The following is an 11,799-nucleotide window of genomic DNA, read 5'->3' on the forward strand; positions in this document are numbered from 1 at the left end:
TTTTCAGGGAGCATTTGGTGGACTCTTCATAAAGCATGCGTGTATGTATTTGTTATGTTTGTTTTTTTTGTATGGGGGATTGAACTCGGCTTTTGCACCGAGCTACATCTGGAGCCCATATTTTTAAAAAATTAAGTGGCCCAGGCTGGGTTTGAACTTGTGATCCACCTCACAGATTCTTGCCTCAGCTTCCCGGAGGGCTGGGATCCACCACACCTGGCTACCTTTGGGATTTTAAATGCTTCCTTCCTGCCTGCCTCGAAGAAGGAAACCTGGAGCCTGTGCAGTGCTGCACACCTGTAATCTCAGATGCTCAGAAGCATGAAGCAGGAGGGTGGCAAGTTCCAGCCTTGGATGAATTAGCAAGAACCTGTCTTAAAATTGAGAGAAAAAAGCAAAAGCAAAAGAGGAGTGCTGGGGTGTAGCTCAGTGGAGAGCGCTTGCCTGGCATGAGTGAGGTCCTGGGTTTGATCCCCAGCTCTCCAGAGGAAGAAGGAGACCTGGCACCATCTTCACAAACTTCAGAGTTCATGAAACGGCTCAGGTTTCGGCCTGTGGGCGCGTGGCGTCCAGACGTGCGTCCTAACACTCGGCTCCTGTGATGTCCTCATCCTTACCCTGGCTCATCAGACCTCAAAGCTTCCTCTTCCATTGTCTTCCGCAGGAACTAATTACTGCGCAGCTGCGGCCATTCAGTTACTGACCATTAAATTCTGAAAAACTCCGTGTTTTTGTGGTATTTTAATCTTCCTTACCTGTAATCCTGCCGGACGTCCTCACTTGCACCCCTCCTCTCAAAACAGTAAATAAAAACGCAAATCAAACCATTGCCCGGCAAACCACTCTCCTGGCTTGCAGTTTGGAGAAAGTTGGGGGGCTGGGGTGTGGGTCAGTAGTAGAATGCTTGCGTAGCACGCTTGAGGGCTCGGGTTCTGTCCCTGGTGCAGGAGCTGGGGAGGAGAGTATGTGGGCTGATTCTTGTTCACAGGCCATGGGAAGGTAATGGATGTCCCTTGAAGTAGAACTTTTTTTTGGATGAAAACAAATTTTGTGAAAATTAGTAATGCAGAATGAGTTTTGTGCTCCTTTAAGGTTCATTTCTTAACATACTTTCTGAGACCTTTTATGTGGCAAGTGGAGGTGCAGAACTAGACAGCAGGGCCCCTTTGTGCCTGCTTCCTGTGCTGCACCACAGTGGGTCAGCCTGGCGTTCCGGGTGATGGGCTGGAGTCAGCTTCTGAGGTGGCCATGTAGTTACTGTGAGGGCTCCGAAACTTCAGACTCAGAGCAAGACCTGCACCGCAGCTGGAGACACCTTGCAGGACTGTTAGGATGAGCAGATTTGTGTGGCCCTGGGTGAGTGGGCTTCGGCACTGTCCCTGTAAATGTGTGCTCTCGTCACTTGCCCCACCTTGCCTGCTTGCATTCTCCTCAGCTGGGCTTGGGAGAATTAGGCTGGAGTGTGGGTCTAGGGTGAAGCTTGTGCCTCTGTCGCTCTTCACTCTTTCCAGGTGCTCATTTGTTTGGCAGGCTGGGGAGCTGTCTTCGCAGGTGAGGAAATGTCACACTGTAGAGGTCTGGTGTGGCGAGTGGGACCACCTGCTGTCCCCGGGCAGCATGGAGCCCCATTCTGTGGGGTGCCACATTGTGTCATGCAGAGGAGCGCTGGCTCCACGCCCGTCCCAGCTGCCGACTCTTGCTGCTCTATTTCCTGCCTGCCTAACCTTAAGCTAGTAATTGGAGTTTCTCTAGTAATTTTCCATAGGGCTGATTGACGCTCTAGCTAACAGAAAAACAACTGACACTGTATAAAAAATAAAATGTGGAAGAGTTAGGGTGGGAAGCTGCCAACCAACCATTTGTGGTAAGGGCGAGTGAAAAGAGAGCCCACCCGGGTAATCGGTTCCTGATTAAGAGGCCCTTGAGTGTGAAGACAAGGTTGTGGCCAGGTGCTTCCTTTCTGTTGGTTTTCTGAGACGGGGTTTCACTCTGTAGCCCAGGCTGGCCTCGAACTTGTGGCAATCCTCCTGCCTCAGCCACCCAAGTGCTGGGATTATAGGCCTGTGGCACAATGCCTGGCTGGTCTGATTCATGTTCACTTTTAATTTCTGGATTCTTTTCTCATTTGGGCTGTGCTGAGACAGGATGGTGAGCAGCAGTGAATAGCGTATGGGGGAGAGGGCGCTCTGGAGCCAGGCAGCCTGAGTTCAGACCCCAGCAAGCCACTCCTGCCTGCTTACCTGTTCTATTCCTCAGTTTCCTTATCTCCAGGAGAATGATGACTCTAAACACACAAAAGAGTTTTAAATCAGTAGTTAGCACATGGTAAGTGGTGATAGTTTTAGCTGTGATTTTCTTTTTTTTTTTTAAGCTGTGATTTATTTATTTATTTATTATTTTTTTGGTACCAGGGATCGAACTCAGGTCCCTGCGCTTGCACAACAGGCAGCGCAACCACTGAGCTAAATCCCTGGCCATGCTGTGATTATTTTAAAGGAATCTTTTTAGCAGTTTCCATTTGCAGAAGACCATCCAGAGACAAGGAATAGCCTTGAACCCATAGAGTAATTAAGGACTTTCACTGAGGGCCCAGCAGGGCCTGAGCAGCTGCCGCTGGAGCTGTGAAGAGGCAGTGTCAGTGTAAGATGAGTGTCTCCTTTCCAGGGGAGTGGAGAGCCGAGTTGTAGCCCCAGGTAGCTGGAGAATATCAGCAGCAAAGGTCAGAGCTCCAGGGTCCTGCTTTGTTTTATTTGGGGAGCGCACCAGAGTGGGTTCCCTCCTGTCAGCAGGTGTCTGGGATTCCTCTCATTGGCCACTGCACCACTCTCCCAGGCTTGGAGCTCCCTTGTCTTCTACCCCATGCAGGACGCTGGCCCCTGAGGGTGTGCACTGTGCTGCGGGACTCCGGCCCTTTGAGGGGCAGAGCCCTAGCACGAGCGCCTCCAAGTCTGTGTCACATCTCGGCCCTCTTCCAGGGAGGCTCCACCCTCAGCTTCATCAAGTGTGTCCTGTAAGATGCAGAACCAAACGGAGTCCTTCCAGCGAAGCTAGTTGTCCCTTTTGAACAGCGTTTCCCTAAGTCCCTGCTGTGTATGGAAATGAGTTAGAAATGTATTGTCTGTTCCTCACAGCCCCACAGATTGGTGATGAAGCAAGGATTTGCATGAATAATTTCCTGCACTGAAATGACTGCAAAGGAGGTGAAGTACAGTGTCTGGCACAAGGAGGCTGGGCTTGGGGCCTGGCCTTGGGGCAGGCTGCATGGAGCAGCAACAATTTGAGTTGGCTGTTGAGGGTAAGCCAGAGAGAGCTGTGAGGTTCAGAAGGCCCAGCACCATGGGATGAGGAGGATTGCAACTTAGTGACTTAGTGAGACCCTGACTCAAAATAAAAATGTTAAAAAAGAGCCAGAGGGGTGCAAAAGCCGAGTCCATTTCTTGGTACTGCAAAAAACCCCAACCAACTAACCAAACAAAACCACACACACACAAAAACCAAAAAACCCCCAAACAAACCCCACAAACAACAACAACAAAACCCAAATGACATCAGAAACCTCATTGAGATGGATATTATCCAAATGGATTATATGCATCTGGATGCTGTGGCATGGGCTGTAATCTCAGCTACCTGGGAAACTGAAGTGGGAGGATCACACATTCAAGACCAGCCTGGTCTTGCAAGACTGTCTCAAAATAAAAAAATGAAAAGGGCTGGGATATGGGTCTGTAGTAGAGTACAGTGCATGTATGAAAATGCCACATGGAGACCCAGTATTTGTGGGCACTAATAAAAATATACTGAGAACCCCTCACTGGGCTCATGTGGTTGCCAGGTGGGTTGTGTGAGGTGGAGCTTCACTACCTCTTTTCTTCAGAGCTCAGTAGCTGTCACTTCACTGGTGACTGCTGCCCCCCAGGCTGCCCGGTGAGCATCTCTCTGGGACACCTTCCTGACCAGCCTTCACTGTGGGTTTCCCAGAGTTTTAACGAGTTCTGCAGATCAGGGCTCTCATACATATGGGGGTCACCTCAGTCCTAAGGTCGGAGGTCCCAGTTACGGTGTGGGGCTGCTCCTCTCCACCTCCCTCTGGCTCCCGGTGGTGCTGGCCGGCTCATGGAGGCTTATTGTAGTGTTCTTCCTGCACACATGTTGTGACCAAGGTTCCTCTTTTGTTTTGTTTTGTTTTTGGTCCCAGGGATCGAACTTGGGAACTTGTGCTTTTGAGGCAGGCGGCGGAACCACTGAGCTAAATCCCCGGCCCAAGGTTCCTCTTTTGTAAAGACACTAGTCCTGTTGGATCAGGGGCAGTCTGCTCCAATGTGGCCTCATTTGAACTAATGACATCTGCGAGGGCTCTATTTCCAAATAAGGCCACCTTCTGAGGTCCTGGGGGCTGGGACTTCAGCTTAGGACATTTGAGGAGACACCATGCAGCCCATCACACCTCTTTGCTCTTTCCACCTAGTATCATGGACCTTCTCTCCTGGCCAGTGCCCTGCAGGCAGATCTTTCACAGCACAGAAAGCATCTGTGTGTCATCTACTCATTTGTGCCTGTCTCTGGCACTTTGCATGCAGTGTGGGAAGTGGCTGCAGTGGAGATCTGTTCAGGGTCAAGAGCGGAATGAAATAGGCAGAAGTTGCAGAGGTCACCTTTCGTCTTATTCCCCTGCTGCCAGCTCCAGAAGCTCTCCAGAGTTTGGGTGTTGGCTGGCTGAGGGCACAGGCAGTAGTTACCACTTCTGTTACTGCACAAGCATATCTGATCTGTCCTGGCCTTCCCCCCTGGAGTGATAACCCATTATTGTCTGACCATCATGCTCCCAGAGAAATACTTTAAAGATGTTTGCCTCCAGGAGGCATTTTGCCCAGAGGATTTCTTTAATGGCCACCTTCTTGCTTGTTTTAACCTTTGCTTTGAATATTCTGGCATTAAGGATTCAAAAGGAAATCATTCGAAGACTCAGAGTAGTTACCCGTTAGTAAGTGTCTGTCCAAAAGAAGATGCCAAGAAATAACTGATTCTGTCCAGAAGCTTTAGAAGTTGCTCACTGGACACTAGAGAATACACCTGGCTTTTGCTCTGAGTTTGGCTACACATTAGTGAGGATGGATCATTCTGGACTCAATACCTTTGCTAAGAAAAATACTGCAGAGCACCCTTTGTTATTTCATAACATGCTAGGCCGAAAGGTGTCTTCTGGGAGATTGGGAATGGGATCTTAGCCTTCAAGTCACCTTTCCTGCTGAGAGCAGTTGTAGCAGTCTGCAGAACACATCCTGGGATGCTTTGTGCTGGGTGCCCTCAGACACTACAGGAAGGGCAGAGAGCACAGCATACCTTCCTTCACCTTGCATCCGGCTTGGCAGTACAGCTCACAGCCAGTTGTCTCATTACTTTTCTCATTGCTGAGACACAATGCCCAACTCCCAAAGTTAAAGGAGGAAAGGTTTGTTGTAGGTCACAGTTTATACAGGTTTCGTTTCATAGTTGGCTGGCTCCAAGGCAGGGTGACGTGGCAGAGGGGCATCACAGAGGAGAATCGCCATGAGTTCAAGGCCAGCCTGGGCTACATAGTGAATTCAAGACTAGCCTGAACTGCATAGTGAGACCCTGTTTCAAAACAAACAAAAAGAAGTTCTTAATCTCAGCACACACTTAGATCCATCCACCCCCAAAAAGCCTCACCTATGACTGCATGCAGCTTTGGGGTGACATCTAGATACAACCCACAACACTAGTTTCATTTGTGTGACCCTCACCCCTAGCGCTCTGTGTATCTTGGTAAAACTTTGCAATATATTATTTCATCCATAAATATATCTGTATGTGCCTAACCCTAATATAAATCTGAGGTGGTGGTGGTTTTTTTGTTACTGGGGATTGACTTAAGGGCCTTTGCACTGAGCTACATCTTCAACCCTTTTTTTTTGGTACTGGGGATCGAACTTGGGACCTTGCGCTTGCGAGGCAGGCAGTGGAACCACTGAGCTGAATCCCTGGCCCTTTCAACCCTTTTTTTTATCAGACATTCCTTGATTAATGACTGAGTTTTAGTTCTGTGACTAGGCTGCTACCTGAATTGGTTGCCAAATGAGGAGCTGTGTATAGTATTACAATGTTCAGAACAAAGAAAAGGTCAAAGAAAACTCCACCTCGGTGGCTTTGCTTTGATTCGCATAACTTACTTGCAGTGCTGTGATGTAGAACAGAACATAAACTACAATGCTGAACAGTACAGTCAGCAACAGTTACAACTCCATGCAAACAGGGTGAACTGTACAGAAAAATACACTGAGGCCCTATCAAGACGTACAGAACTGTATCCCAAAAGGACATTGTAAAGCTGACCAGTGGATCATAAGCCCGAATAGCACATCTTGGTCGTAAGTCTGAACAGTTAAGTCCTACCTGTTAAACAGGTAGGTCGTTAAATGAGGAATTTATTTTGAGGTAGGATCTTGCTAAGTGACTAAATTGCTTAAGCCAGACTCGAACTTCTGATCTTCCTGCCTCAGCCTTCTAGAGTGCTGGGATTATAGGCTCAGCCACATCTAAGATATTTAACAGTATTTTCTTTACACCTCAGTATCTAGTCAGTGTTCCGATGTCCAGCTGTCTCACATGTGATTTTAGGTCTCTGTTTCAGTTTGTCTGGATCTGGACCCAGCTCAGCCACACATGCATACTAGGTGCCGTGACGCAAGTGGGCCTGGCAGTGCATGTGCTTAACTAGGCTGCCTGAAGAAAATCAGTGGAGGATAGTTTCCATATTTTCCTTTTTCTATACTGAGACCGGCACCTCTGTATTCACCTAAGAAGAAAAAAGTTATGCGTGTTCAAGTGCTTAAATCAAGGGTATTACAGATACAATTTAAGGTCAGGATACAGACTTTAGTGTGTGGGCACAACACATTATTAATGGTCTAAATAAAAGATTCATATCCTTAAACTAATCCACTGGAGTTTCTTGGTTTTGTTTACCTTTAAATTGCCACTGAAACAGCACCATAACTGTGCTGTTATTTTCTGGAATTATTTTAGTATTCCTGCTTTAGTTTTCTCAGTAGCATTGTGCTTTGTGGACACATTAAAACAGTGCACATTGAGATCCATCAGTGGTCAGTTTCTGACCCCGGCGTTCCCCAAGATCCCTGGTGTGCTTAGTGTCAGCAGGACTAGAATCCATTGCTCTGCATCACTTAAATGGGTTTTACTTATTCCTTTCAGGGTTAAGATGTCACAGCCTGCACAGCTGAAGGGTGCATGGAGGGAGAATGGTGGAGGATGAAGAAAAGACAGATAGAGAAACTGAGGCCAGGTGGAGCCTTCCTCCTGATGGGAGAAAAGGACCAGCTGGCAACGCAGTGCAGTTATTTACAGTGTAGAGATCAGGGATGCGCAGCAGGAGGAGAAGAGGGTGCCGGTGACTGGAACTGGGAGAGCAGCTAGGGTCTACAGGACATCAGGCTTGATGGTTTTATGGCCAATGGGCGGGGAGGAAGGCACGCCTTCTTCTTGGCCAGGCCTTGCTCCCACATGTCCTGTGTCCTGTTGTCGCCTGTTTTCCTCCCATGGGGCCCTGGCTCCTCTGCAGGAGGAAGCGAACAGGAGGTGTGTTCCTCATTCCACGAGGGGCCCCGCATGAGGGGCCCTGCCTCATCTGTGGGAGGAAGCAAGTTAGGGCCGGCCATAGTGATCTACAACGCAGCACTGCTAGCATTAAGGAATCAACCCTTTTAGTATTCAGTACTAAACAGCCCCCCTTTACTTGGTTATCATTTTAGTATAATTGGAAAATAAAGATGAGCACAAATTGCCAGTCAGTTTCAAGGCACACAGTTTTATTTTTGCCATTAACCTCAATGTTTGAGGTTAGCAGGGTTCTTTAAAACTAGTGCTCTTAGCATTTCACTGATTTACACTAACATCTGAGCCTCAGTCCCTCCATCTCTGAGTTTTAACCTTGACCTCCCATGTCTGAACCATTTTACATAGTCTGAAAAACTAATTCCTCCCTTTCTGCCTCTTAGGAATCAGTAGTGGAGAGGAAAAATGAATCTACCTCCCCAGGAGGATCGAAGGTTTGAGCCCAGTCTGGGCAACTTAGTGAGACCCTGGCTCAAAGTTAAAAAATAAAAATTTTGGGGGACCGGGGATTTAGCTTAGTGGTTCTCCTGCCTGCCTTGAAAGTGCAAGGACCTGAGTTCGATCCCTGGTACTGAAAAAAAATTTTTTTTAAAGGGCTGGGGATGTAGCTGAGTGTGAAGGCCCTGGGCTCAACCCCCAGGACTGCAAACAGAACAAAGCAAAAAAAGAATACACCTCCTTTTCTCTAGCAACTACTAAAGTGCTGGATGAAATAATAACTTGCAAACTAAATGTAAAGCTTTCCTAGAGAGTCTTTCTCTGTTTTTCTGGTACTAGGGATTGAATCCTGGGCCTCACGCATTAGAGTCAAGTGCTGAACCACTGAGCTCCACCCCTACCCCTAAAAAGTTTTCTATTGTAACACATTCTTAAAACTAAGTTATGCCTGTAATCTGAGCTACTTGAGAGGTTGAGGCAGGAGCATGACAAGTTTGAGGCCAGCCTGGGTGGTTTATCACGATCCTATCTCAGAAATCAAAAGGGCTGGGAGTGTAGCCCAGGTCTTGGGTTCAGTTCCTAGTGTCCACAAAACAAAACACTTAACCTCTTTTATTTGGCTCAGAATATACATATTTTGACTTTAAGTCTATAGATCTCCTAATTGAAGGAAAGGAACTCAGGCAGTCTGGTTGACAGTCTGGTCTGCTGTCCTTACCTGGTTCACATGGTAATGTGCAGCTAAAGGAAAGCAATCTATGCCTTATCTTGAACTCATTGGCTTTTAGAGAGTCTTCTTTCACTCTTCTCTGGGAACCAGGAAACAGCTGTTGTTGCCTCTAAGATCCGCTATGAGTCTGTCTCCCCTGCTGAATTGTGTCTGACTCTCCTCATCAGGTGGACCATGTCTGATGTCTTTTTTGCTCAACATAAAATGACTGGACATAATAGAAGTTCATTAAATACTGCATTTATATTGTTGAAGCTATCATAGAATCAGGTTAGAAACTAAACTCTTGTATGATGAGTAAAGGCACTGGTTAGGAATTTAGCAGTTAAAGATGAACCATAATATAGTGCATTTGAATGTCATTTCAAGTGAATGGTTGGGGTTAGAAAGAATATAAAATAAGTAGCCATATAACAGACTGTGTTGGTCAGCTTTCCCATCTGTGGGACACAGTGCCCAACCAAGACCCACAGCTTAAAGAAGTTTATTTTGGCTCATGGTCTCAGAGGATTCAGTCCATGGTTGGCTGGGTCCAAGGCAGGAACATCATGGCAGAAGGGCAGGGGGAGGAAGGCTGCTTCGTTCTTGGCAGCTGGGAAGCAGAGCAGGAATAGCCAGAGAGGAAGGGCCAGGGAGCAGATACAGATCCCCAAGCCACACCTCCATGATCACCCCACACATCCAGAAGTGTGCTCTAGCAATCCCCCAGGCAGTTCCCAAAGCCAGTCAAGTTCACATTCCACTTGCATGGCCTCACAGACTTCTAAATTGGAGCCATCTTGGCATCTCTTTAGGTTATGCACAAATGAGCACATTGACATTTCTGGTGGTTCCTGCTCCTTGTTCTCTGTACCAGAGAGGTGACATTAATGAGGACCATTTCTCATCTGTGTGAATGCAGATGTGTGGGCAGCTTGTCTCCTACTAATCAGTTTAGGTAATCCTTTGTAGGATTATTGCCAACACCTTTTGAAAAAGTATCCTTTTTCCAGGTAACATTTCTCAAAGCTAAGGGTGTATGCATGAGGCCCCAGGTTCCATCCTTAGTGCCCAAAAAGGAAAGAAAAAAGAAAAGAGAAAAAGAAAGAAGTCAGATGTTCTTCAGAAATGCTCTGTATGGGATAAATCATGAATGTAAATGACATGGTCAAGAGCTTTGTATCTAGTTCTGTGAAGGGTCAGAGGACATCATGGCTTTGTTAGATGTCTCTCCCATGGTCTGCTGCAAAACAGTGGCCAGGACACGCGTCGGGAGGGTCAACTTGTGCCTCTGGAGCCACCAAGAAGCCTACCCTGGTTAGCGTGTCTTTATGTGGAAGGTTGTGTTTACCAGGCCCATGTGCTTCTGATGAAATGCTATTGAACATTGATTCACACACAGTGTTTTCTTTTGTTTTGATTCGGTAGGACTCTAGAAAGATTGTGCCATGAATGGTGATCCTCGGGCTGCAGTGGTGACTTCACCACCCCCGACCACAGCCCCTCACAAGGAGAGGTACTTCGACAGAGTAGACGAAAACAACCCAGAATACTTGCGGGAGAGGAACATGGCGCCAGACCTTCGCCAGGATTTCAATATGATGGAGCAGAAGAAGAGAGTGTCCATGATTCTGCAGAGTCCTGTAAGCGAAACATGTCCCAGAACAAAGGCTGTCTTCCCTCTTTTGCTGCCTCATTTCCTGTGCTCTGTTGTCTGAGTGTGGATCACTTGATCTTCACACAGGAAGTGGGTGCCTGTATACACGTCATGTTTGTTGAAAGAATTTTGTTTTGGTTATGTTGTCAGACATGGTGAGAGGTCTGCAATGTCACAAAGGCAGGGAGGTATTTGTTTCTCCTTTCATTGTCTTGTTTCTCCAGGGATCTTTTGATTATTGGGACAGCTTGAAAATTTCTGTTTCCTCCAGAATGCAGTTGAGCATCCCTAACCCAAAAATCTGAAATCTGAAACATTTTGAGCATCATGCCATTCAGAAGGTTTTGGATTTCAGAGCATTCCTGATTTTTGGGTTAGGGATGCAACCAGTAAAGTCTATGCAAAATAGTCTGAGCTCTGAAAAACTCCCAAATCGGAGTCACTTCTGGTCCCAAGCATTTCGGATAGGGGTCACTCCACCTGGGCCTGGCAGGGTCCTGGGCACAGAGTAAGTTAACAGCAGGAGATTCTCCGCAGCCAGTGCCTGAACACAGTCACAGCCACCGAGCCTGGGTGGGTTGCATCTTCAGGGAAAGTGAGCTGTTGCTTGTGCTCTTGTGTTGGTGCTGCCGGCCTCTCTGTGCTTCATCGTTTGCCTGTCTTTCTAATTTGTTCTTGCTGTACCCTCAGTATTTTTAGGAAACATTGGTTGTGTCCCATGTGCTGTGGGGACACATGGGTTGGAACTAGGAGTTCAGCAGTAAATAAGACATAGAAGGGCTCTAATGAATAGCTTTGGTTGAGTTGTTATTATTAAGGTATGACTTACTTGTAGTCAAGTGCACTGATCTTACATATATAGCTTCATAAGGTTTTTTTTTTTTTGTATTCAGGATTGAATCCAGGGCCATGCACATGCTAGGCAAATGCTTTACCAGTGAACTACATCCTCAGCCCTTTTATGTACCCCCCATTTTTATTCTGAGACAAGGTCTCACCAGATTGCCCAGACTGGCCTTGAACTTGTGATCTTCCAGCCTCAGTCCTGAGTAGCTGGGATTATAGGTGTGTGCCACCATGCCTGGTGCTTAATGAGTTCTGACACATGTAGGACATGTGTGTAATCACCCAGATCGGGCCTCAGACTTGACATTCCAGCTGGAGAAGGTAAACAAGAAAAGCAAACCGAAGTACAGTGCCAAAAGCAGCAGGGTGCTTAGACTGAGTAGAACCGTGGCCTCTCTGGGAGGGAAGATTTAAATTGACTCTTTCAGGAAGGAGCTGGCCATACAGGAATCCAGGGAAGTTGCCCAGATCGAGGGATCAGCTGACGTGAGCATGA

The 11,799-nt window shown here is 47.2% G+C and overlaps 1 protein-coding gene across 31 annotated transcripts in view; it reads left to right on the forward strand.

The window, feature by feature from the left end:
* Positions 1 to 11,799, forward strand: part of Add1 (adducin 1) — a 73,453-nt gene that overhangs the window by 30,906 nt on the left and 30,748 nt on the right. For all 31 annotated transcript variants that reach the window (XM_021260371.2, XM_021260378.2, XM_021260377.2 and 28 more), the window contains one exon: positions 10,229 to 10,443. In XM_021260371.2, the coding sequence (XP_021116030.1) occupies positions 10,249 to 10,443 (195 nt within the window). In that variant the 5' untranslated portion in view covers positions 10,229 to 10,248. The remainder of the gene's footprint in view (positions 1 to 10,228; positions 10,444 to 11,799) is intronic.

Source organism: Heterocephalus glaber, unplaced genomic scaffold (assembly GCF_053883595.1).
Source record: "Heterocephalus glaber isolate CG9 unplaced genomic scaffold, H.glaber_assembly_v1.0 deba00001509, whole genome shotgun sequence".
Lineage (NCBI taxonomy): Eukaryota > Metazoa > Chordata > Mammalia > Rodentia > Bathyergidae > Heterocephalus > Heterocephalus glaber.